Source organism: Macaca mulatta, chromosome 3, assembly GCF_049350105.2.
Source record: "Macaca mulatta isolate MMU2019108-1 chromosome 3, T2T-MMU8v2.0, whole genome shotgun sequence".
NCBI lineage: Eukaryota > Metazoa > Chordata > Mammalia > Primates > Cercopithecidae > Macaca > Macaca mulatta.
In genome coordinates, this window is record NC_133408.1 from 48,788,100 (window position 1) to 48,811,189 (window position 23,090).

General features: G+C 50.6%; 1 protein-coding gene across 5 annotated transcripts in view; it reads left to right on the plus strand.

The window, feature by feature from the left end:
- The window catches only part of COL26A1 (collagen type XXVI alpha 1 chain), a 200,471-nt gene that overhangs the window by 153,895 nt on the left and 23,486 nt on the right, over positions 1–23,090 (plus strand). For all 5 annotated transcript variants that reach the window (XM_015134533.3, XM_015134534.3, XM_077996531.1 and 2 more), the window contains one exon: positions 22,166–22,227. In XM_015134533.3, coding sequence (XP_014990019.2) covers positions 22,166–22,227 — 62 coding nt within the window. The remainder of the gene's footprint in view (positions 1–22,165; positions 22,228–23,090) is intronic.

A 23,090-nucleotide genomic window follows, 5' to 3' on the forward strand; every position in this document is an offset into this window, starting at 1 on the left:
GGTCACGAATAGGGATTCGGAGGTAGTTGTTACAACTTTACCTGGCATTGCCTTTCAGATCCTAACCTGTGCAATATGTGGAATTAAAGGAATGAAAGGTAAATTGGAAAAATGTTTATGACAAAAGGCAGTGTTACCACAGCAAAACACACGCCACAGATTGGGAGGAGATATTCGCAAAGCATGAAATTGGTGACGGGCTGGTATCGGAAATACAGCAGAAAGAACTCCTATGCATCAAAATGAAAAAGACAGAACAATCGAATAGGAAAACGGGTCGAGGGCATGAATGGGCATTTCCCAGAATGGGGAAACAGAAATGGCTCAAAAACCTGTGAAAAGATGTCCAGCCTCATTAACAATGTGGAAAATGCAAATTTAAACCACAACAAGGCTGGGCTCACTCCTGTAATTCCAAGGAGGAGTGGATCATTTGAGGTCAGGAGTTCCAGACCAGCCTGGCCAATATAGTGAAACCCTGTCTCTACTAAAAACACAAAAATATTAGCCAGGCGTGGTGGCGGGCGCCCATAGTCCCAGTTACTCGGGAGGTTGAGGCAGGAGAATTGCTTGAACCCAGGAGGTAGAGGCCACAGTGAGCCAAGATCACGCCACTGCACTCCAGCCTGGGTGACGGAGTAAGACTCTGTCTCAAAAAAATAAAAATAAGAAAAAAATAAACCACAACGAGATTCTGTTTCACACCCACCAGATTGGCAGAGCTGCTGAGGTTTTGGACGGCTGCCTCTCTGGGCCCTGGGGTCTGGAGGAGGAGGGGTGTTGGAGGAGTCAGGGGACCTGAGGTTGTCCCCAGCAACCCCATTAGGGAGGTTATTCCTTCCAGCTGGGGCTGGCCGGACAGCAGGGGATAGTGAGCTATGGCCAGCGAGGCAGTGCTGTCTGGGTCTTACCCCAGGCTCTGGGGTGGGTGGGGGTGATCCACTGGTGTCAGGACCCCCCTCCCAGAAAGCTAGATGTGTCTTTGGCTGCAGCGCCTGGGCCCAGCCTGCAGAACTGGGGGGCAGGAGAGAGGGAGAAAGGAGATGCGGGGTAACCAGGCCAGGCTGCCCTTCCCTTGTACTTGAACAGTCTCCTCCCCACAGAGAATCTGCGTCCCCAGCTACCCATCTGCCACCACCATATCCCTAAAGCTGGGAGAGGCTGAAATGAGGAGGTCTAGGCTCCCTTCCCGGCTCCTCCCATGCTCCAGCCCAGCTGTGAGCAGACAGCAGGCATCAGACACTGAGGCCAGCCTCTGGTTGTCCCCAGTTCCTTCAGTGGCTTTGCTTCTGGCCCAAACGTCCTCCCATCTGCTCCTTCGTGAGTCCAGCTGGGCTCCCAGAAGTCTGGGATAAGACCAGTGTGGACGCCAGCCCTGCCGACGGGGTAGGAGCTTTCCTCGTTGCTCCAGACCAGTGTCTGGGTGCCCATAAACAAGGCAGACAGGAGCCCCAATTTAGTAGCCTCACTCTGCCTGAACAGAAGGCCTTCTGTCCCCTTCTTGGAACCTGCACACAGATGGTGCCTCTCTGATCAAGGAGGATTGGTGTTTCTGGATTCGAGACCCTCTCTTACCTTTTTTTTTTTTGAGACAGGGTCTCACTCTGTCGCCTAGGCTGGAGTGCAGTGGCGCAATTGGCTCACTGTAACCTACACCTTCCAGTTCAAGCGGTTCTCCTGCCTCAGCCTCCCGAATAGCTAGGAGTACAGGTGTGCACCACCACACTCAGCTGATTTTTGTATTTTTAGTAGAGACGGAGTTTTGCCATGTTGGCCAGGCTGGTCTCGAACTCCTGGCCTCAAGTGATCTGCCCGCCTTGGCCTCCCAAAGTGCTGGGATTACAGACATGAGCCACCATGCCTGGCTTTTATTACTTTTTTTGTTGTTGTTTTGAAACAGAGTCTCTGTTGCCAAGGTTATAGTGCAGTGGGTTGATCTCTCGGCTTGCTACAACCTTTGCCTCCCTGGCTCAAGTGATTCTCGTGCCTCAGCCTCCCAAGTAGCTGGGATTACAGGTGCGTGCCACCACAACCAGGTAATTTTTGTATTATTGGTAGGGACAAGGTTTTGGCTTCCAGTGATCTGCCTGCTTTGGCCTCCCAAAGTGCTGGGATTACAGGCATAAGCCACTGCACCCGGCCAGACCCTCTCTTACCTTTTCTGGGCTTTGCCATCTCTCTCCCATCCTTCACTGTGGGGACAGAACTACCTCTCAGGCATCTGGAAGGCAAGGGGGGTGCTTTGTAAAGCACTGTGTCCCCTGTGGAACTGAGGACTAATTCTTACTTTGGTGTAAATAACTGAGGGGGAAGTAAGGAGTTGCTGCCCCGGGAGGGTGAACTTGGTTTTAGCCCTGGGTTGGCCACCATTCAAATGTGTAACTGTAACTATGAGCCACTTAACATCCAGATCTCTTTTCTAATCTGCACAAAGAAAGGGCTGAGGGAGATAATTCTAAGATCCTTCTTGTCTTTACAACTGTACGGCAGATTTGCTTTTTTGTTGTTTTTGTTTTGTTTTTTAGAGAGAAAGAGGGTTTTGCTCTGTTGCCCAGGCTGGAGTGCAGTGGCAATAATCATAGCTCACTTCTGCCTTGACCTCCTTAGCTCAAGCAATCCTCCCACCTTAGCCTCTCGAATGGCTACTACAGGTGCGCACCACCATGCATGGCTAATTAAAAAAATTTTTTTTTTTTTAGAAATGGGGTCTCACTAGGTTGCCCAGCCTGGTCTCAAACTCCTGGGCTCAAGCAATCCTTCCGCCTCAGCTCCCAAAGCGCTGTGATTACAGGCGTAAGCTAGTGCACCTGGTGAGATTTGCTTTTTAATATAAGTGTACAAATTATAGCTGTGTTTTCTCAGCCATGCAGTCTAATCCCACATTCTCTAACCAGTTCAGGGGCCCAGGAGACAGCTTTGATCATTCTTGTCTTAAGGGCCAAACAACTGAGGTTCAGAGAGCCGAGAAACTTTCTCAGGGTCACACAGCGTGTTGGGGGCAGGGTCCAGAGAGATGACTAAGCCTTATGGTATTAGGCAACCACTGTAAAATCTTGCACAGAGGCCGTCATGGTGTTTGAATGTGTTTTAAAGAACTATTCAGGGCAGCGATACAAGAAAGTCTCCCTAAGAAAGAGCCAGATTGTGTCTGGGTGATCTCCCAGGCTGGAAAATCCAGGCAAGTGGAAGAAAAAATTCATCCTTGGTGAAGGTCCGTGCCTGGTAAGGGGAGGGGCCCTGTCGAGGGCTCCTCGGGTTACCATGGCAACCGCCTCCTGCCAGGAAAGGTGTGATCCTGAGTCTGACCCTGAGACTTAAGGAGTCTCCTTCACCCGCCTTGTGATTCTTCCCTTCCTGTCTCCTTCACCCATCCCATCTCCTAGGGTCCTGGAGTCCAGCCAGAAACTACTCCTGGCTAGAAGAGGTGGCAGGGGCAGCTGGCCAGCAGATGGTGGCCCCTGAGGGATAGATGTGGTGGGAAGGAGCAAGTCATGCTGCTCCTCTGTGGCTCAGAAGCACCCAAGCGCCTGGGCTGACATCACTGCCCTGGGGAAGCTGAGCCCAGGCTGCCAAATGCCACCAAGCAGGCAGCCTCCATGTGATCGCAGCATCCCTGAGAGATGTAGATGGCTCTCCTTCACCTGTTCCTCCCTTGGGTGCCTAGGAACCTGGGCAATGGGGCTCTGAGACCTGCACATCTGTATCGGTCCATTTTCACGCTGCTGATAAAGACATACCCAAGATTGGGCAATTTACAGAAAAAAAGAGAGGTTGAATGGACTTACAGCTCCACGTGGCTGGGGGAGCCTCTCAATCACCGCGAGGTGATTTGCTCCTCCTTGCCTTATGCCATGTTTGTGAGGCTTCCCCAGCCACGAGAGAGCTTGTGCAGGTTGCAGAGAAACTCCCCATCATATAACCATCAGATCTCGCGAGACTTACTCACTATCACAAGAACTACCCGAGAAAGACCTGCCCCATGATTCAATTAGCTCCCACCGGGTCCCTCCTACAACACCTGGGAATTCAAGGTGAGATTTGGGTGAGGACACAGCCAAACCATATCACTGTCTTTTGCCCATCTTGAGTCCAGGAGATAGAAGATAGCTGGGCTGGAAGATGGGGTGGGGGTGCTCCAAGGCTTCACCCCTGCAGTCAGGGAAGCTTCCCTTCTCCCTGCTTTTTTTTTTTTTTTTTTTTTTTGAGATGAGGTCTTACTCTGTCTCCCAGGCTGGTGTGCAGTGGCGCCATCATAGCTCACTGCAGCTTCGAACTCCTGGGCTCAAGCGATCCTCCCACCTCGGCCTCCCGAGTAGCTGGGACTACAGGCATGCACCTAGCTGGTTCTAAAAAACTGTTAGAGACAATGTCTTGCTAAGTTGCTTAGGCTAGTTTTGAACTCCTGGGCTCAAGAGATTCTCCCACCTCTACCTTCCAAAGTACTGGGATTACAGGTGTGAGCCACTGCGCCCAGCCTGTCTTTAGTTTTTAAAACTCTGCTGCCATTTCTCTCTGAAAGCCCCAATGACCAGAGGACCTTGCCTTCGTCTTGCTGTATTTTCAGGAACCTCGTCTGTTCCTTGAGAGGTTATTGCCTCCTCCTGAGCCTTGATCAGTGGGTGCTACAGGAAGATGAGGCCTCACCTAGTCCCAAGGCTGTGGGTGCCCCTCTCAGCCCTCTGGGGTTCAGAGTGCCTGGCAGTGTCAGGCCGCTCCCCACCCCACCACAGCCTGGAGGCTCCCAGGCTGCCAGCTTTGTTTCATGACCCTTTGAACCTTGACCTTGGGCTTGGAGCACCATTACGACAAATTCTTTCCCAGTGATGAAGAGCAATGGCAGCGCCAACTCCCCGTGTCCAAATGGGTCAGGAACCATGGAGTTCGTCTCCCCCTGTACTTGGCGTCATCTTTCAGGCCCGGGCGGGGCCAGCTGCCAGCTTTGCGGGGCCCTGGAGTTATTTATGATTTCTTTCTGGATGAGGAAAAAAGGGTTAGAGCACTTGAAGCAATAACTTCGGATGAACAATGCGATCTTCAGAAATCCACCCAAGAGAAGCAATTGAATCGCTGAAACCGGCAAGATAAACATGTACAGCGATGTTCCCCTCTCCTGATATCCTCGCTCCCCCAGACAACTGCTGGAACTGATCACTTATTTCTGTTGTGATGAAATCCCTGTCAAGTCCTGAGGGACATTCCTGGAAGACTTGAAATCCCTCCACTGAGCAAATTGTAACCCGGCTGCCCTTCTCCAAGCGTCCCCAGCTGTGGGGACCCCAATCTGTCCCCAATGGAGAACCAAGAAGTACTTAATCCTGAAAGATTCTCGTCCCTCCATACTCACACCGTTGATTCTGGGGACGTCTCCCATTCGTGGCTTGTCTGAAGGAAAGCTGGTCTATGGAACAGTGCTGCTGATAAATTAATATATTAATTTAATCAAACAGACCTCCCATGACCTGTTACACTTGCCTGTCCAGAAGAGGTGAACTAAACTCATTTCCAGGTCATCTGTCTGGCAGGTGACACAGGTACAGACATGGCCCCGGGAGGCATCAGGATCCAGGCACTAATGCTCATGCACCTTTTCGGGAGCTGTCCCGTATGTTACAGTTCTAACTCACTCACTCCCGAGGTTTCCAAGGTGGCTAAAGCAATCAGGAGCCACAGATTCGTTTTTTTTCCCCCCAGAGACAGGGTCTCGCTCTGTGGCCCAGGCTGGAGTGCAGTGGTGCCATCATAGCTTACTGCAACCACCAACTTCTGGGCTCAAGTGATCATCCCACCGCAGCCTCTCCAACAAAAGGAACCAAAATGAGCATTAGAAAGCTGCAGAAGGAGAGGCTGCCGGGCCCTGCTGGTGGTTCCCTGGCACTCTGTACAAGCTGCCGAGGGGACAGGTTTCCTGCTCTGTGCGTGTGCACTTTCTGAGATCCCACTCAGCCACTACCGGGTGGAGGCCACTGAACAGGGAGTGGAGTCAGGCACTGGGAACTGCAGTGTGCATGCTCTGGCAGAGCACAGCCCTCTCTGTGCCTCAGCCACCCATAGATCAGAGGCAGGGACCACCTGGACACTTTTTTTTTTTTTTTTTTTTTTTTGAGACGGAGTCTCGCTCTGTCGCCCAGGCTGGAGTGCAGTGGCGCGATCTCGGCTCACTGCAAGCTCCGCCTCCCGGGTTCACGCCATTCTCCTGCCTCAGCCTCCCGAGTAGCTGGGACTACAGGCGCCCACAACCGCGCCCGGCTAATTTTTTGTATTTTTAGTAGAGACGGGGTTTCACCGTGGTCTCGATCTCCTGACCTTGTGATCCGCCCGCCTCGGCCTCCCAAAGTGCTGGGATTATAGGCGTGAGCCACCGCGCCCGGCCTGGACACTCTTTTAAAGCCCGTTCAACCTCATCATTCTGAGACAGTAACTACTGGAGCTAGAAGTCATGTCATCTGGACGTCCAGTGTTCCCTCCTCTCTCCTCGGGAAAAGGAGCTGAGTTTTGCTTGCTGAGAGCAGATGGATCACATCACAGCAGCTTGTTCTCAAGCTTCCATGGTGAAACATGATCCCCCGTGAAGCATCCCAGGCCCTCTGGTCCAGGCAGGTCTATAGGATGAGCAGCCAGATGCCCTGGTTCCATTTCAGCTCATCTGCTCTCTCTCAGTGGCCCTCAGTTTTCCTCCACAATAAAATAGGGCAATAATCCCCTGGTCTATTGCCTGGTCCAGATCTTCACCTTCAGCCTGCAGGGAGTGCCCTTATCTTCAGTCCCAGCTGTTTATCCGGGAGGATGTGCAGGAAGGAACAAGCTCTCTGTGTGCATGCTGAGTAGAGACCACCACTGCTACGTCCAGAAGTCCCCCAGGAGCATCATAAGCTGAAGATGGGGTCTGAAGGTCTCAGGGTACGCTCTTGAGTCAAGCCCACTCAACACCTGCCTGGGGCAGGTAGGGTAGCTCAGCCAGAGACAGTGCAGAACACAGGGACCTCGGGGACCCTCCCAGCCTCCTGATAGCAGAGGCTTTTATAGTCATATCATTTTGGAGAGAGACTCACTGAAGAACTGGCCAAGCGGAATGGTTCATGCCTGTAATCCCTACACTTTGGAAGGCCGAAGTGGGAGGATCGCTTGAGGCCAGGAGACAGGACCAGCCTGGGCAACACAGTGAGACTTCGTCTCTACAAAAAAATTTTTTAAAAATTAGCTGGGCATGGTGGTGCACACCTGTACTCCCAGCTACTCAGGAGGCAAAGGTGGGAGGAAGAGAACCAGGTAGACAGACAAGCACACACACACTCACACACAAACACACACACACACCCGTGTTCTTGCATGTTTTTGCTCCAGCAGGTGGACATGTGGAGTGGTCTTCCTCTTGCTCCCCTGCCGTGCTCCTTCCCCAGCAGCAGGGCCCTGACTCTCTCTATAAGCCCCTCAATGTTTTTTCTTGACTTAGTGGAAATGGGAAACAGCTGCTGGGAGCTGCAGGGAGAAGCAGTTCCCATGCACGGTAAGGAAGCCTCACCAGATGGCTGATCTTGATCTTGGACTTCCCAGCCCTCAGAGCTGTGAGGAAATAAACTTCTGTTCTTTATAAATTACCCAGCGTATTAGTCCGTCTTCACACTGCTATAAAGATACTACCTCAGACTGGGTAATTTACAAAGAAAAGAGGCCCAACTGACTCCCAATTCTACATGGCTGGGGAGGCCTCAGAAAATTTACAATCATGGTGGAAGGCAAAGGGGAAGCAAGGCATGTCTTCACAAGGCAGCAGGAGAGAGAACATGTGCAGGGGAAACTGTCACTTTTTAAACCATCAGATCTCATGAGAATTCCTTCACTATCACAAAAACAGCACGGGGAGACCACCCCCATGATCCAGTCACCTCCCACCATGTCCCTCCCTTGATACATGGGGATTACAGTTCAAGATGAGATTTGGGTGGGGACACAGAGCTAAACCATATTACCCAATCTCAGGTATTTGGTTTTCATAATGCAAAATAAACTGAGACAGGTGGATATACAAAAAGTGATCCCATCTAGTGCACTAAATTCTGTCAGCCAGTTGTGTACAGGGTGTGTGGCATTTGGTGAGAAGGTGGGTCCCTAAGTCCCCTTGGGGTGATCAAGGAAGGCTTCCTGAAGGAGGTGGTGCTAGCTGACCAATGCAGTGAGGGAGAGTTGGGGGCCATTTCTAGATGACAGTACAAGACTGGTAAAGGCTTAGGAGAGCAAGAGGTGCACAGAGCAGGGCAAGTAGCCCACAGCAGCAGCACATAGGGTGACAAGGTTGGATTGGCATTTTAGGACAATTAAGAGAACACTTTGGCATGTTTATTACAAACCAATCATGCCTGTGTAACCAGCACCCACATTAACAAGGAACGTTCTCATGATCTTGAAAGCCCTCTTCTTGCCCTTTTCAATTGTGACTCTCCCCACAGGTAACCACTCACCTGAATTCCAACACCTTAGACTCTTCTGCTTGTTTCTAAACTTCAGATAAATGGAATCAGACAGTACTCATTTGAGTCTGTCCTCTTTCACCTGACATGATATTCTGTAAGACTTGTCCACGCTGTTGCGTGTGGTTTGCCTACTGTTATGACTGTGTTGCATTTCATTTTGTGAATATACAATTTATTTTATCCAGTTGGCCGTTAATAGGAATTTGGGTTGTTTCTAATTTGGGGTTATTCTGAGCACTGCTGCCATGAACATTCTTGTGCATGCCTTTCGGTGAACATATTTATTCATTCTATGAATGAATTTTGTGCATGTCTTGTCTCTCATCTGGAAGTGGCTCCCAACCCTCCCTCACACCTGCATTGGTCAGCTGTCTCCTACTTAAGCACCACCTCCTCCAGGAAGCCTTCCTTGACCACTCCAAGGGAACGTAGGCACCCACCTTCTCGCCAATTGCCATGCACCCTGTGCCCAACTGGCTTATAGCACTTAGCCCTCTGAATGGGATAACTTTTCATATAACCATCTGTCTCAGTCTATTTTGTACTACTAGAACAAAATATTGGACACTGGGTAATTTATATGGAACAGAAGTTTATTTCCTCACAGGTCTGGGGGCTGGGAAGTCTAAGATCAAAATCAGGCATCTGGTGAGGCTTCCTCACCGTGCTTGGGAACAGCTTCCCCTGCAGCCCCCAGCAACTATTTCCCATTTCCACTAAGTCTAGAAAAAGCAGAAAGGGGCTTCAACCGGGGTAACAGGGACTTAAGAGAGAGATCAGGAAGACATTTGATGCTGAAGTTTATTATATCCTGGCTGGTGTTATCATGGGAAGGGAGGAGATATCCGGGAATGGAGTTGTTTGGTCATAGAGTGGGCTTGTATTCAGCCTTATTAGAGACTGCCAAAGTGTTTTTAAAAGTGGTTGTAGGCCGGGCGCGGTGGCTCAAGCCTGTAATCCCAGCACTTTGGGAGGCCGAGACGGGTGGATCACGAGGTCAGGAGATCGAGACCATACTGGCTAACACGGTGAAACCCCGTCTCTACTAAAAAAATACAAAAAACTAGCTGGGCGAGGTGGCGGGCGCCTGTAGTCCCAGCTACTTGGGAGGCTGAGGCAGGAGAATGGCGTGAACCCGGGAGGCAGAGCTTGTAGTGAGCCGAGATCCGGCCACTGCACTCCAGCCTGCGCGACAGAGCGAGACTCCATCTCAAAAAAAAAGAAAAATAAAAAATAAATTAAAAAAAACTGGTTGTACCATTGATACTCCCACCTGCAGTGTATGAGAGTTCCAGTTACTCTGCATCCCCTCTAATACTTGTTTAAAAATAAAATAAGAGTAACTGTTAGTCTTCTTAATATCAGCCATTCTAGTGGGTATGTGGGAGTATCACACTGTGGTTTAATTTAAATTTCCCTGATATGGCAAATGAACTTGACCCCCTCTTCATATGATCATTGGCCATTTGGAGCTCTCATTTTGTGCATATACATATTCTAAGAATCCTCTTCCAGTTGGTGATATACTTCTTCATCCATTCTCTTAATGGTGAAATTCTTTTTTTTTTTTTTTTTTTTTTGAGACAGAGTTTCGCTCTTGTTGCCCAGACTGGAGTACAATGGCATGGTCTCGGCTCACCACAACCTCCGCCTCCTAGGTTCCAGCCATTCTCCTGCCTCAGCCTCCTGAGTTGTTGGGATTACGGGCACACACCACCACACCCCGCTAATTTTGTATTTTTAGTAGAGACGGGGTTTCACCATGTTGGCCAGGCTGGTCTCAAACTCCTGACCTCAAGTGATCCACCCACCTTGGCCTCCCAAAGTGCTTGGATTACAGGCGTGAGCCACTGCACCCAGCCTGAGAGATTCTTAATTTTAATGTGGTCTACTTTATCAATTTTTAAAAATGGGAGCACTTTTTGCATCCTGCTTAAGAACTCCATTCTGAGGTCATACAGGTAGTCACCTATGTTTTGTTCTAAATGTTGTATTGTTTTATCCTTTACATTTAGATCTACAACCCAATTGACTTTCTTTTTTTTTTTTTTTTTTTTTTTTGAGACGGAGTCTCGCTCTGTCGCCCAGGCTGGAGTGCAGTGGCACGATCTCGGCTCACTGCAAGCTCCGCCTCCCGGGTTCACGCCATTCTCCTGCCTCAGCCTCCCGAGTAGCTGGGACTACAGGCGCCCACAACCGCGCCCGGCTAATTTTTTGTATTTTTAGTAGAGACGGGGTTTCACCGTGGTCTTGATCTCCTGACCTTGTGATCCGCCCGCCTCGGCCTCCCAAAGTGCTGGGATTACAGGCGTGAGCCACCGCGCCCGGCCCAATTGACTTTCTTATGTGGTGTGGATTAGGGGTCAAATTCTTTCATTTTTCTTTTCCATTTGGATATCCAGTTGACCAGGACAATTTATTGATAAGTCTATCCTTTCTCTTCTGTACTGCATTTGTACCTTTTTCATAAGCCCAGTGATTGTGTAAATGCAGATCTATTTGCCTTACTTTGCACCAATAATTCAGTGTCTTATGTAGTATAGTTCTGTAGCAAGGTCTCAATTCTGGTAGTATAAATCTTTCATTTTTGTTCTTCTTCAAGACAGCCTTGACTAGTCTTGGACATTTGTATTTTCATATACATTTTGGAATCAATCTGACAATTTGCACCAAAGAAAAAAAAGCCTACTGGGATTTTGAATGGGATTGCATTGACTCTGTAGATCAACTGAGAAGAAGATATATGTATATATATAAATTTATTTTCAAAAACAACAATTGTGGACGGGTGCAGTGGCTCACACCTGTGATCCCAGCACTTTGAGAGGCTGAAGCGGGCTGATCACTTTAGGTCAGGAGTTCGAGACCAGCCTAACCAACATGGTGAAACCCTGTCTCTACTAAAAATACAAAAAATTAGCCAGGCGTGGTGGTGGGCGGCTGTAATCTCAGCTACTCGTGAGGCTGAGGCACTAGAGGTGCTTGAACCCAGGAGGCAGAGGTTGCAGTGAGCTGAGACGGCACCACTGCACTCCAGCCTGGGTGACAGAGCGAGACTCTGCCTCAAAGAAAAAAAAAAAGACTATTGCAGCGACATCAATGATTAATCACCCACACTCCCCCTACTGTTAGGGAAAAAACCTTCTATACAGTTGAGTTACAAAGGAAAATCAAGACAATATATCAGGCACCTACAGCCAGAAAATGCTCTGTTGTTTCCAAAGGTGTAAACCTGATATGTTTGATGTTCCAGCGTAACACACCAACCCAGTGGTATAGACACTGACATGTTCAATATACTAGTGTAACACAGCAGCTGCAATTTTTACTGGGGTGGAGAGAATTAACATCTTTATAATATTGAGTCTTCCAATCCATGAACATAGTATATCTTTCCATTTATTTCGTTCTTATTTAACTTCTCTCAGTGATGTTTTATAGTTTTCGGTAGATTTAGTCCTATGTAATTTCAGTTTTATGATGCTTTTGTACATGGTATCATTTAATTTCATTTTCTGTTTGCTTGTTGTATGTAGGAATATGGTTGAATTTTATAAACTGTCTTTATATTCCAGCCACTTTGCTAAACTAACTTAATAATTCTGTAATAGTAGTTTTTCATTAGATCTTGCTGAGGGAAAGATGCTTTGGCCTGTGGTCCAGCCATGGTGCAAGATGCATCAACCTTGAATAAGGGTTGGATGTGGAGGCAGAGAGGGAGAAAGACAGACTCTGCCAGCCAAGTCAGCAGAACCCCCAGGGTTATAGACAGACTTTGTCCACGCCCATCATGGTCCAGGCACTTGCTTTCATATCATATTGAGAATTGGTGCCCCAGAGAAGAATCTTGTGAATCTTATGATTTGTGAGTGTGTGGCATGGCCCTTGATGCCAGCTTTCTAAGAGCCAGGTGGGGCACAAGTGCTGAGGTAAGTTCCCACTCAGTATCCACAGTTTGACTTCATTCTTTTTTTTGTTGTTGTTGTTGTTGGGGCAGAGTCTCGCTCTGTCACCCGGGCTGGAGTACAGTGGCATGATCTCGGCTCACTACAACCTCTGCCTCCCGGGTTCAAGCAATTCTCCTGCCTCAGCCTCCTGAGTGAATAGCTGGGACTACAGGCGTGTGCCACCACACCTGGCTAATTTTTTGTATTTTTAAAAGAAACGGGGTTTCATCGTGTTAGCCAGGATGGTCTCAATCTCCTTACGTCGTGATCCGCCCTCCTCAGCTTCCCAAAGTGCTGGAATTATAGGTGTGAGCCACCGAGCCCGGCTTCCGACTTCATTCTTACTTAAGTTAGAAAGTGACCAAAACGTTTAGAGACTTTCTTCCTTTGACCCCTCTCCTACATGGCAGTCCAGCCTTTACGCTGACACCCCGATGCTACCCTGCTGGCTCACCTCTCAATGGGATTTTGATAATGGGGATCCAGCCACTCTCCTTGGGGACAGCTACAGTAGGCCATAATGCCCTCCTATTTGCCATGATATCTTTTTAGCTGGAGCAGAACTGCGTTTTCTTTCTTTTCTTTTTCTTCCTTTCTTTTTTTTCTTTTTTTTTGAGATAGTGTTTCGCTCTTGTTGTCCAGGCTGGAGTGCAATGGTGCGATCTCGGCTCACTGCAACCTCTGCCTCCTGGGTTCAAGCGATTCTCCTGCCTCAGCCTCCCGAGTATTTTTAGTAGACAGGGTTTCACCATGTTGGTCAGGCTGGTCTCGAACTCCTGACCTCAGATGATCTGCCCGCCTCGGCCTCCCAAAGTGCTGGGATGGAAGGCATGAGCCACTGTGCCCAGCCGGAACTGCGTTTTTAAGGATGAACTGCGAAACAGAGGGGGAGGTAGGGAATAGGACTGTCCAGAGGAAGGAACTGTGTGTGCAAAGGTTGGAGACTGGGGAATGCTCGGGGCATGGCCTGGCTGGAGGAGGCGTGGCCTGGCTGGAGGAGGTGTGGTCTGGCTGGAGGGGGTGTTGTCTGGCTGGAGGAGGCGTGGCCTTGCTGGAGGCGATGTGGCCTGGTTGGAGGGGACATAGTCTAATTGGGAGAGTGTGGCCTGCGGGAGGGGCATGACCTGGCTGGAGTCGGCATGGCCTGGCTGGAGAGAGCATGGCTTGGCTGAAAGGGGAGTGATCTGGCTGGAGGAGGTGTGGCCTCGTTAGAGGGGATGTAGCCTAGTTGGGGCAGTGGCCTGGAGGGAGCATGGCCTATCTGGAGGAGGTGTGGTCTGGCTAGAGGAGGAGTGGCCTTGCTGGAGGGAATGGGCCTGGTTGGAGGGGCCAAGGCCTAGCTGGGAGGGTGTGGCCTGGTGGGATGGGGTGTGGCCTCACTGTGGTACTGGCCTGGCTGGCAGGTGTGATGGTGAGAGACCAGGGCAGACAGGGGCGCTAAGCTTAGCCATGCCAAGGACTTTTTCCTCAGGCCAGTGGGGGCTGTTCTGTGTTGCTAGCAGAGGGTGAGGTGACCAAAGTCTGACCAGTAGAGGAAGGTTCTTAGTGACCTCCAGAAGCCCCATGGGGGAAGAGGGAGACCAGAAAGAATGTGTGTCCCGAGACAGACCTCTTGAGTGGAGTGGGAAGACCCTGTGCATAGTAGCATGGAAAGGTGCCTGATGTATTTGTGTTAGGCTCAGCCTGGCTGTTTTCTGTCTTCTGTCACATTGGGGAAACTGAGTCCACTGTGAACTTCCTTATTCCTGTGGTCCCCTGTGAGCACTCATGGCCAACCTAACTGGCCTGTTCCCAACCTCATCCCCATAGCAACTGACCCCAGTGACCTCCTTGGAGTTTTCTTCCCCTAACGGGGTCCAGGAGTCTTGGCTGGAGTCAAAGTTCTCTGGATGGATTTTTCTTTTTTTTTGAGATGGAGTTTCGCTCTTGTTGCCCAGGCTAGAGTGCAATGGCGTGATCTCAGCTCACTGCAACCTCCGCCTCTCAGATTCAAGTGATTCTCCTGCCTCAGCCTCCCAAGTAGCTGGGATTACAGGCGCCCACCACCACACCCAGCTAATTTTTGTATTTTTAGTAGAGATGGGGTTTCACTATGTTGGCCAGGTTGGTCTTGAACTCCCAACCTCAGGTGATCCGCCCTCCTCAGACTCCTGAAGTGCTGGGATTATAGGTGTGAGCCCCCGGGCCCAGCCTTCTGGGTAGATTTTTAGGATCTCCTCCAACTGGGCCCTGGTTGGGGTGGCCTACTGGTGACACCCACCCTGCACATGCCCTCTGCCTGCAGACCACTCTCTGAGACCTCTCACAGAGGGAGCCGGGACTCTGGGGACAGGACCATCCATGTGCCTTGCCTCCCACTGGCGTCTTGTGGCCCAAGTAGACTCCGGCTGCCTCTTTACATTTCCCTGCAATAACCAACTCCTGCCCTATCTGCAAATCCCCTCTCAGGGCCCAGGCCTTGGGAATCCAGCCTCATTTGGAAGGCGGGTCCTGCATTCTGGGAGCAGAGCCATCAACAGGAGCAATGCTGACCAAAGGCAGATGGCAGGTGGATTTGGCAACTGTCTCCTGCAGTGGGTGGGCAGATTTCGGAAGTAAGAGGCCGAGGAGAAGGTCACCAGTGGCAAGAGTGAAGAGTCCCGGAGCTTGAGGCCTCTGGAGCTGATCCAGTGTAAACCCCTTTTATAGATGGGAAAACTGAGGTGTGGAGAGAGAGAGGGTGTCTCAAGCCACACAGTGAGTTCCTGGCCGACTTAGAACCAGGTCTCTATAGTTCTCTTTACAATGAACACACCACACAATCAACTCTCTCTCTCTCTCTCTTTTGAGACAGCATCTCAAAAGGACACTCCAGCCCAGGCTGGAGTGCAGTGGCGCAATCACAACTCACTGCAGCCTCCACCTCCCAGGCTCAAGCAATCCTCCCACCTCATTCTCCTGAGTAGCTAGGATTACAGGCACACGCCACCACATCCAGCCAATTTTTTTTTTCTGTTTACAATTTGTTTTATTATTATTATACTTTAAGTTCTAGGGTACATGTGCATAACGTGCAGGTTTGTTACATATGTATACTTGTGCCATGTTGGTGTGCTGCACCCATCAACTCTTCAGCACCCATCAACTCGTCATTTACATCAGGTATAACTCCCAATGCAATCCCTCCCCATCCCCATGATAGGCCCCGGTGTGTGATGTTCCCCTTCCCGAGCCCAAGTGATCTCATTGTTCAATTCCCACCTATGAGTGAGAACATGCGGTGTTTGGTTTTCTGTTCTTGCGATAGTTTGCTGAGAATGATGGTTTCCAGCTGCATCCATGTCCCTACAAAGGACACAAACTCATCCTTTTTTATGGCTGCATAGTATTCCATGGTGTATATGTGCCACAGTTTCTTAATCCAGTCTGTCACTGATGGACATTTGGGTTGATTCCAAGTCTTTGCTATTGTGAATAGTGCCGCAATAAACATACGTGTGCATGTGTCTTTATAGCAGCATGATTTATAATCCTTTGGGTATATACCCAGTAATGGGATGGCTGGGTCATATGGTACTTCTAGTTCTAGATCCTTGAGGAATTGCCATACTGTTTTCCATAATGGTTGAACTAGTTTACAATCCCACCAACAGTGTAAAAGTGTTCCTATTTCTCCACATCCTCTCCAGCACCTTCCAGCCAATTTTTAAATTTTTTCTAGAGACGGGATCCTGCTGTGTTGCCCAGACTGGTCTCGAACTCCTAGGCCCAAGCTATCCTCCCACCTTGACCTCCTCAAGTGCTGGGATGACACGCATGAGCCACCCCACCTGGCCTGCTCTCTCTCTATGTCTCTGTCTGTCTCTTTCTCTTTTTTTTCTTTTTTCTTTTTCTTTTTTTCTCTTTTTGAGATGGAGTCTTGCTCTGTCACCAGGCTGGAGTGCAGTGGCGCAATCTCGGCTCACTGCAACCTCTGCCTCCCAGGTTCAAGCGGTTCTCCTGCCTCAGCCTCCCGAGTAGCTGAAATTACAGGCGCCCACCACCACGTCCAGCTGATTTTCTTTTTGTATTTTTAGTAGAGACGGGGTTTCACCATGTTGGCCAGGCTGGTCTTGATCTCTTAACCTCGTGATCCGCCCGCCTCAGCCTCCTAAAGTGCTGGGATTACAGACGTGAGCCACTGCGTCCAGCCTGTCTCTTTCACACACATGTGCTTGTGCATCCACACACACACAATGGTTTGCCTGGTACGTTGACACTTCCAACATACACCTATTGGCAAAGGTTTGCCCCGCATGGGTCCTAGACACTGGGAAAGGCACTGTGGCCCCAGGTGCTCCAGGGCCAGTGTGTTCTCGAAGGGGCAGGACACGTGGGACTCTTCATAATCCCAGAAGGTTAGAGACCACATAGTAGGGTAGTTCGGGCAGGGCCTCCTCCAGTCAGAGCCAGGAGGGGACAGGATCAGCATCCCCCTCAGCATTTCCATGTTTCCAGCACTCCAGTGAATAATCAGAGAAAGTTAAACAAACATGCTTTAATTGCCTGTCAATGACAGACGCCAAGGGAATGAAAATCCCGTCCGGTTCTGGAGCGCCTGCCTGGGATGGGGGTGGTGTGGCGAGTCAGAGCTGGCGGGGCCTCCTGGGCCTCACCACAGCTGGGGAGCTGGACCCACCCCACAACCCTCATGTCCACGGTTGGCCAAGCTGGTCCTCACCTGCCAAGCAGGGTGCCCAGTGCCAGAGAAAACTGGGCCCAGGCCCAACACAATTTCCAGAAATAGGTATTTGCGAGAGCCGGGCCTCTCCCTCCATCCACTGACCTTCCCCCCTGCAGGGGGAGGGACCTGCAGGTCCTAATTGTTGCCTCAGGCCCTGGAAATGCTCTGCTCAAGGCCCCTAAAAGCCTCCAGATTGTGCAGTTTGCCCGGAGTTCCTGGACAGACCAGGGCTGTCATTTGTAACTTCCCCATGTCCACCTCCTCCTCCTCTTCCCTCAGGCCCCAAGGGTGGAGTGGTGTCTTCCTGTGTGGCTGGAGAGGTGCTTTTCCCTCACCTCCCCTTCCATCCCCTCCCTTCCCCTCCCCTCCCCTCCCTTCCCCTCCCCTCTTCTCCCTTCCCCTCCCGTCTCTGACAGGGTCTTGCTCTTGCCCAGACTGTTGTGCAGTGGCACCAACATGGTTCACTGCAGCCTCAACCTTCTGGACTCAGGTGATCCTCCTGCCTCAGCCTCCTAAGTAGCTGGGACTACAGGGACATGCCACAATCCCTGCTAATTTTTGTATTTTTTTGTAGAGAAGGGGTTTCACCATGTTGCCCAGGCTGCTCTCGGCCTTCTGGACTCAAGCGATCCTCCCGCCTCAGCCTCCCAAGTAGCTGAGACTACAGGCACGCACCACCATGCCTGGCTAATTTTTGTATTTTTTTGTACAGACAGGGTCTCACTATGTTAACCAGACTGATCTCGAACTCCTGGGCTCAAGTCATCCACCCATCTCAACCTCCCAAAGTACAAGGATTCCAGGCATGAGCCACCACACTCATCCTTCTTTTCTTTTTAAAATATGTTATTTTGTTTTAAGACTAGATGCTGTGGCTCATGCCTGTCATCTCAGCTCTTTGGGAGGCTGAGCTGGGTGGATCACTTGAGGTCAGGAGTTTGAGACCAGCCTGGTCAACATGGCAAAACCCTGTCTCTACTAAAAATACAAAAATTAGCCAGGCATGGTGGCACATGACTGTAGTCCCAGCTACTTGGGAGGCTGAGGCAGGAGAATCGCTTGAACCCAGGTGGCAAAGGTTTCAGTGAGACAAGATTGCACCACTGCACTCCAGCCCAGGTAATAGAGCAAGACTCTGTCTCAAAAGAAAATTACTTTATGTTAGATTCAGGGGATTACATGTGCTTGTTTGTTACATGCATAATAGTAGGGATTGGACCTCTAGTGTACCCATCACCCAAATGTTTTTGGTTTTTTGTTTTCGAGACAGAGTTTTGCTCTGTTGGCCAGGCTGGAGTGCAATGGCTCAATCTTGGCTCACCACAACCTCTGCCTCCCGGATTCAAGCGATCCTCATGCCTCAACCTCCTGAGTAGTTGGGATTTTAGGCATCTGCCACCATGCCTGGCTAATATTTGTATTTTTAGTAGAGACGGGGTTTCACCATGTTGGTCAGGCTGATCTTGAACTCCTGACCTCAGGTGATCCTCTCACCTCGGCCTCCCAAAGTGCTGAGATTACAGGCGTGAGCCACCGTGCCTGGCGTCATTACCCAAATGTTGAGCACTGTACCAGATAGATAACTTTTCAATCCTCATACCCCATCTTTATGTCCATGTATACCCCTTGTTCAGCTCCTACTTATAAGTGAGAACATGCAGTATTTGATCTTCTGCTTCTGAGTTTGTTCACTCAGAATGACAACATCCAGTTGCATCCATGTTGCTGCAAAGGACATGATTTCATTCCTTTTCATGGTTGTGTAATATTCCATGGTGTATATGTACCTTGTTTTCTTTATCCAATCCACCACTGATGGACACTTAGGTTCCATCTTGCTTTTTCCAAGTGATCCTGGTCAACCCACAGGACACAGCTACTAGAGAGGGGTCATGGATCTCTGCTTTCAAGTAGACAACCCCTGAAGGCAGGTATTTGGGTCTGTGCAGCCCTGCCCCTCTCCTCACCAGTATTAGAGTGTTGACACAGTGTCATCCAGTCACAGGAACATCCGCAGAGCCTTCGGGTGGATGAGAGATGATTAGAGGTAGAGGAGAGGAGGTGGACAGATGGGGAGCAGGGTGAATGTATAGGTGGGTAGATGGGGGTGTTTAGGGTGGGGGTAGCATGAGGTGTAGGATGGGTGGCTGGGTGGGTGGGTAGATAGGTGAACAAATGGAACCCTGTTCATTTTGATCTCTGCCTTTCCCATTAAGGGCTTCTTTTAGCACTGCAGGAATCATTGGTTGTGTAAGTTTAAGAGGAAGGCATTAGGCTGGGCGCGGTGGCTCTCACCTGTAATCCCAGCACTTTGGGAGGCTGAGGTGGGTGGATCCCTTGAGGTCGGAAGTTTGAGAGCAGCCTGGCCAACATGGTAAAACCCCGTCTCTATTAAAAATACAAAACTAACCGGGTGTGGTGGTGCATGCCTGTAGTCCCAGCTACCCGAGAGGCTGAGGCAGGAGAATCACTCGAACCTGGGAGGTGGAGGATGCAGTGAGCAAGTTTGCGTCACTGTACTCCAGCCTGGGTGACAGAGTGAGACTCTGTTTAAAAAAAAAAAAAAAAAAAGCAGGCACTGAAAGCACCCTGGACACCAGGGCCTTGTTGACTGGGGACTTCATGGAGGCTGGTCTTTTAGGGACTCCGCCATTTCATCAGGGACATCCCCAAATGTCAGTGTCAGTGGATCTTTCCTCTCGGTGGGTCCCTGTTTCCAGGGAGGACTCCCTCCCCTGCCCCATCTGGGACATCTTGAGCCCCAGGAGAGCCAGTGGCTCCCAGTTTCCATCCCTACCTTGGGTTTGCAAGGCTGGCTGGAGCACCTGGCTGCATGCAGCTTGCAAAATAGTATTTGCATTGTTCATCTGCCAGGAGGTCCCTCCGCCTTTCCCTTTGCTTTGTGGTTTTTATACCTTTTTTATTTCTTGTTTTTTTTTTTATTTGTTTGCTTTTTGTTTTTTGTTTTTTTTGAGACTGAGTCTCGCTGTGTTGCTCAGACTGGAGTGCAGTGGCACGGTCTCGGCTCACTGCAAGCTCCGCCTCCCGGGTTCACACCATTCTCCTGCCTGAGCCTCCCGATTAGCTGGGACTACAGGCGCCCGCCACCTTGCCCAGCTAATTTTTTGTATTTTTTAGTAGAGACGGGGTTTCACCATGTTAGCCAGGATGGTCTTGATCTCCTGACCTTGCCTGTCTCGGCCTCCCAAAGTGCTGGGATTACAGGCGTGAGCCACCACGCCCGGCCTACCTTTTTATTTCTTTATCAGCCCTTTCCTGAGAGAAAACAGAAGGGAACCTGTGTTCAATCCACCATGTTTAACCAGAAAGCCACATCCCTTTATCATGTGTCTTTGGTGAAGTCCTGTCTGGTCCCAGAGTCAGAAAACTGTATATATTCTTCTAGTTGTTTGAATGTTCAGTGTTTATACCTCAGTCTTTAGTCTGTTTTATGCATCAGAGGTACTGACAAGGCTTTATGGAGGAGAAAGAGTTCTATTCCTTAACAAATGCTTATAAATCACTGACTTGGGCCAGCCAGGAGTAGAAGGGAGGGAAGCAGGGAGAGGGGCCCCCTGCTAGGCCACGTGTCGCTGGGGAGCAGAGAGTAGGGTGTTGCCCCCTCTTGACCCGAGACTGAGCACCCTGAGGGTACAGCCTCGACCACCTATTACCAGGGTCCTAAGACTCCCCCGACCACCCGTGGTTTCTCCCCAAACATCTGTTGCAGAGGAATCGCCTTTTTTTCTTTAAGGACGGGGAACATTTCAAGGTGGTTTGTATTCGGTAACAAAGACAGGGATATGTCCAAGAACAAGGGGGAGGCTGACAGTGTTGGGGGGCCGTGGACTGTACGCATGAGCTGCAGCTCTCACCACTCCCAAGCAGCACCATGGTCAGCCGCAGCGCGCCGAGTGGGAGCTATCCAGTTACCCAAATACCTCTTAGGCGTCTGTTTAACAAGGGATGCGGATCGTGCAGGGTCAGGCTTTGAACTGAGCTGAGGAAAGAGAGACTTTAGGCATCCCCTGACTTCTAGAGCAATAAAAGCTCTTTAGAACAGCTTTGAACCGTCTATTTTGTCATTAAAGAGCTCCAGGTCTCGGGCCTCCGGGAAGACAGACATTAAAAGATAATTACAGCCCAGAGAGATGTGTGCTTGGGCGGGGTCAGCATCAGTAGGCTCCTAATTGGCCTTCCGGGCTCCAGTCCCTCCCACTTCCACCCACTGCACGCTCTGCTGCCAGAGCGAGCATCTGCAAATGCAAATCTGACCTTGAATTTCACCCGCCTAAGACCCTCCAGTGACCTACAGACACTGCCACAGCCCTTCCCAGGCCCCTGGTGTTAGAGCTCCTTGACCTTTCCAGCCTTGGCGGCCCCCAAATGTGTTCCCAGTTGGCCAACCTGCCCTGTTCTCACTCTCCTCTCGCCTCGGAAAATGCACTCTTTCAGAATGCATTTCTTTTTCTTTTAGAATGCATTTGCTCTTCTCTCTGCTGAACCTGGCCAGTTATTGTGCATTCCTCAGGTCTCATCTTTGATGTCACTGCCTCTAGGACGTCCTCCTTGATTGCCCTCCCCCCCCGCCCCACCGACTGGACTGGCTTTGGCATCCCTTTCCCAGTCTGTGTCTATTAGCCCAACTCTGGTTCTCAAAGTCAGGGGCCCACCTCAATATCTGTTCATCAATTGTCAGATATTTTTTGAGTCCCTGCTTTGTGCCAGGCACTGAGATTCATGGGTGAACAAAATAGAAAAAGACCCCTGCCTTCATGGTGCTCACCAGCTCACAGCATCACCTTGTCTGAATAAACAGACAGTACAGTGTACTGTGCGTGCTCAGAAGGGAGGCTCAGTGGTCCAGCAGGCTGCATGGAGGAGGGGTCTCTGAGGGTGAGGCTTTGAAGGATGAATAGGAGTTTTCCAGGCAAAATGACTGGAGATGTTTCTGCTTGCCCGCCTGCCCAGAGGCTATCCTGGTGACTGGGCTGCTCTCTTCCTAGGGTCTACAGTCTGCTTTCATATTAGTTCCTCTTCTCTTTCAGAATGCATGAACTGCACCCGGCTCAGTGACATGAGTGAGCGACTGACCACACTGGAGGCCAAGGTCAGTCGGGCTGGGGAGTCTGGGCCTGGGGAGCTGCCTGGGGACCTGGGGTGGTGGGGAGAGGAGTCGGGCAATCACTGGGTGTGGCTGTGGAATTCCCAGCCCCAGGTTTCCCAGCAGGCTTGGACAGCCGGTCCCAGGTACTGTGTACTGTTCAGGCCTTGGTGGCTCTGCGTGGCCTTCTTGGGCCGGGAGGTCCCAGGCAGCAGGCTGGTTGTGGGCAGGGCAGAATGGTGCTGAGCTCCCGGAACCTGGGGGCTGGGAGATTGGACACCCAGAGGACAGTGGAAAGAGGAGGGAGCCTCTGTCCCTCCAGGGCCACTCTTCCCACCTCCAGAATGGGGCTGGGCACAGAGGAAACGATGGGAAAAGACTGTGGAGGAGGAACTGCTGGGAAGTGACCAGCTTTCAGCCCAGTCTATAGGAAGAGGACTCCCTCAGTGGAGTCAGCCCAGAGGCAGAAGGAATCCCTAAAGGCCAAGTAATTTACCTGGCAGTGACCCCAGGCAGCACTGGGCAGGGAGAGAGGCAGGGAAGGGTATGCCCAGTACAGATGTGTTCATGGGCAGGTGACCTGTGGGAGCACCTGGGCTCCATCTCACACTCCCTCTGGGAGGCGGTGGTTTTGCGCACACTTCAGGGCCCGCCCACTTTAGGGCGATGAAGCCAGACATCTCTCCTGCCCCTCACCGGGTGACACTTCCCCGAGGGTACTTCCTGTCTCAGTTAGCTTGTGCAAGGTCCTGTGGCTGAAGAAAGCCCTTGGCAGAGTTGCAGATGGCCACAGGCCGAAGCCAAAGCCAGGTGGGGCTGAGGGGTGTGCATGGGGCGTCAACAGTGTCTGCCCTGATGGGGACAAGCCC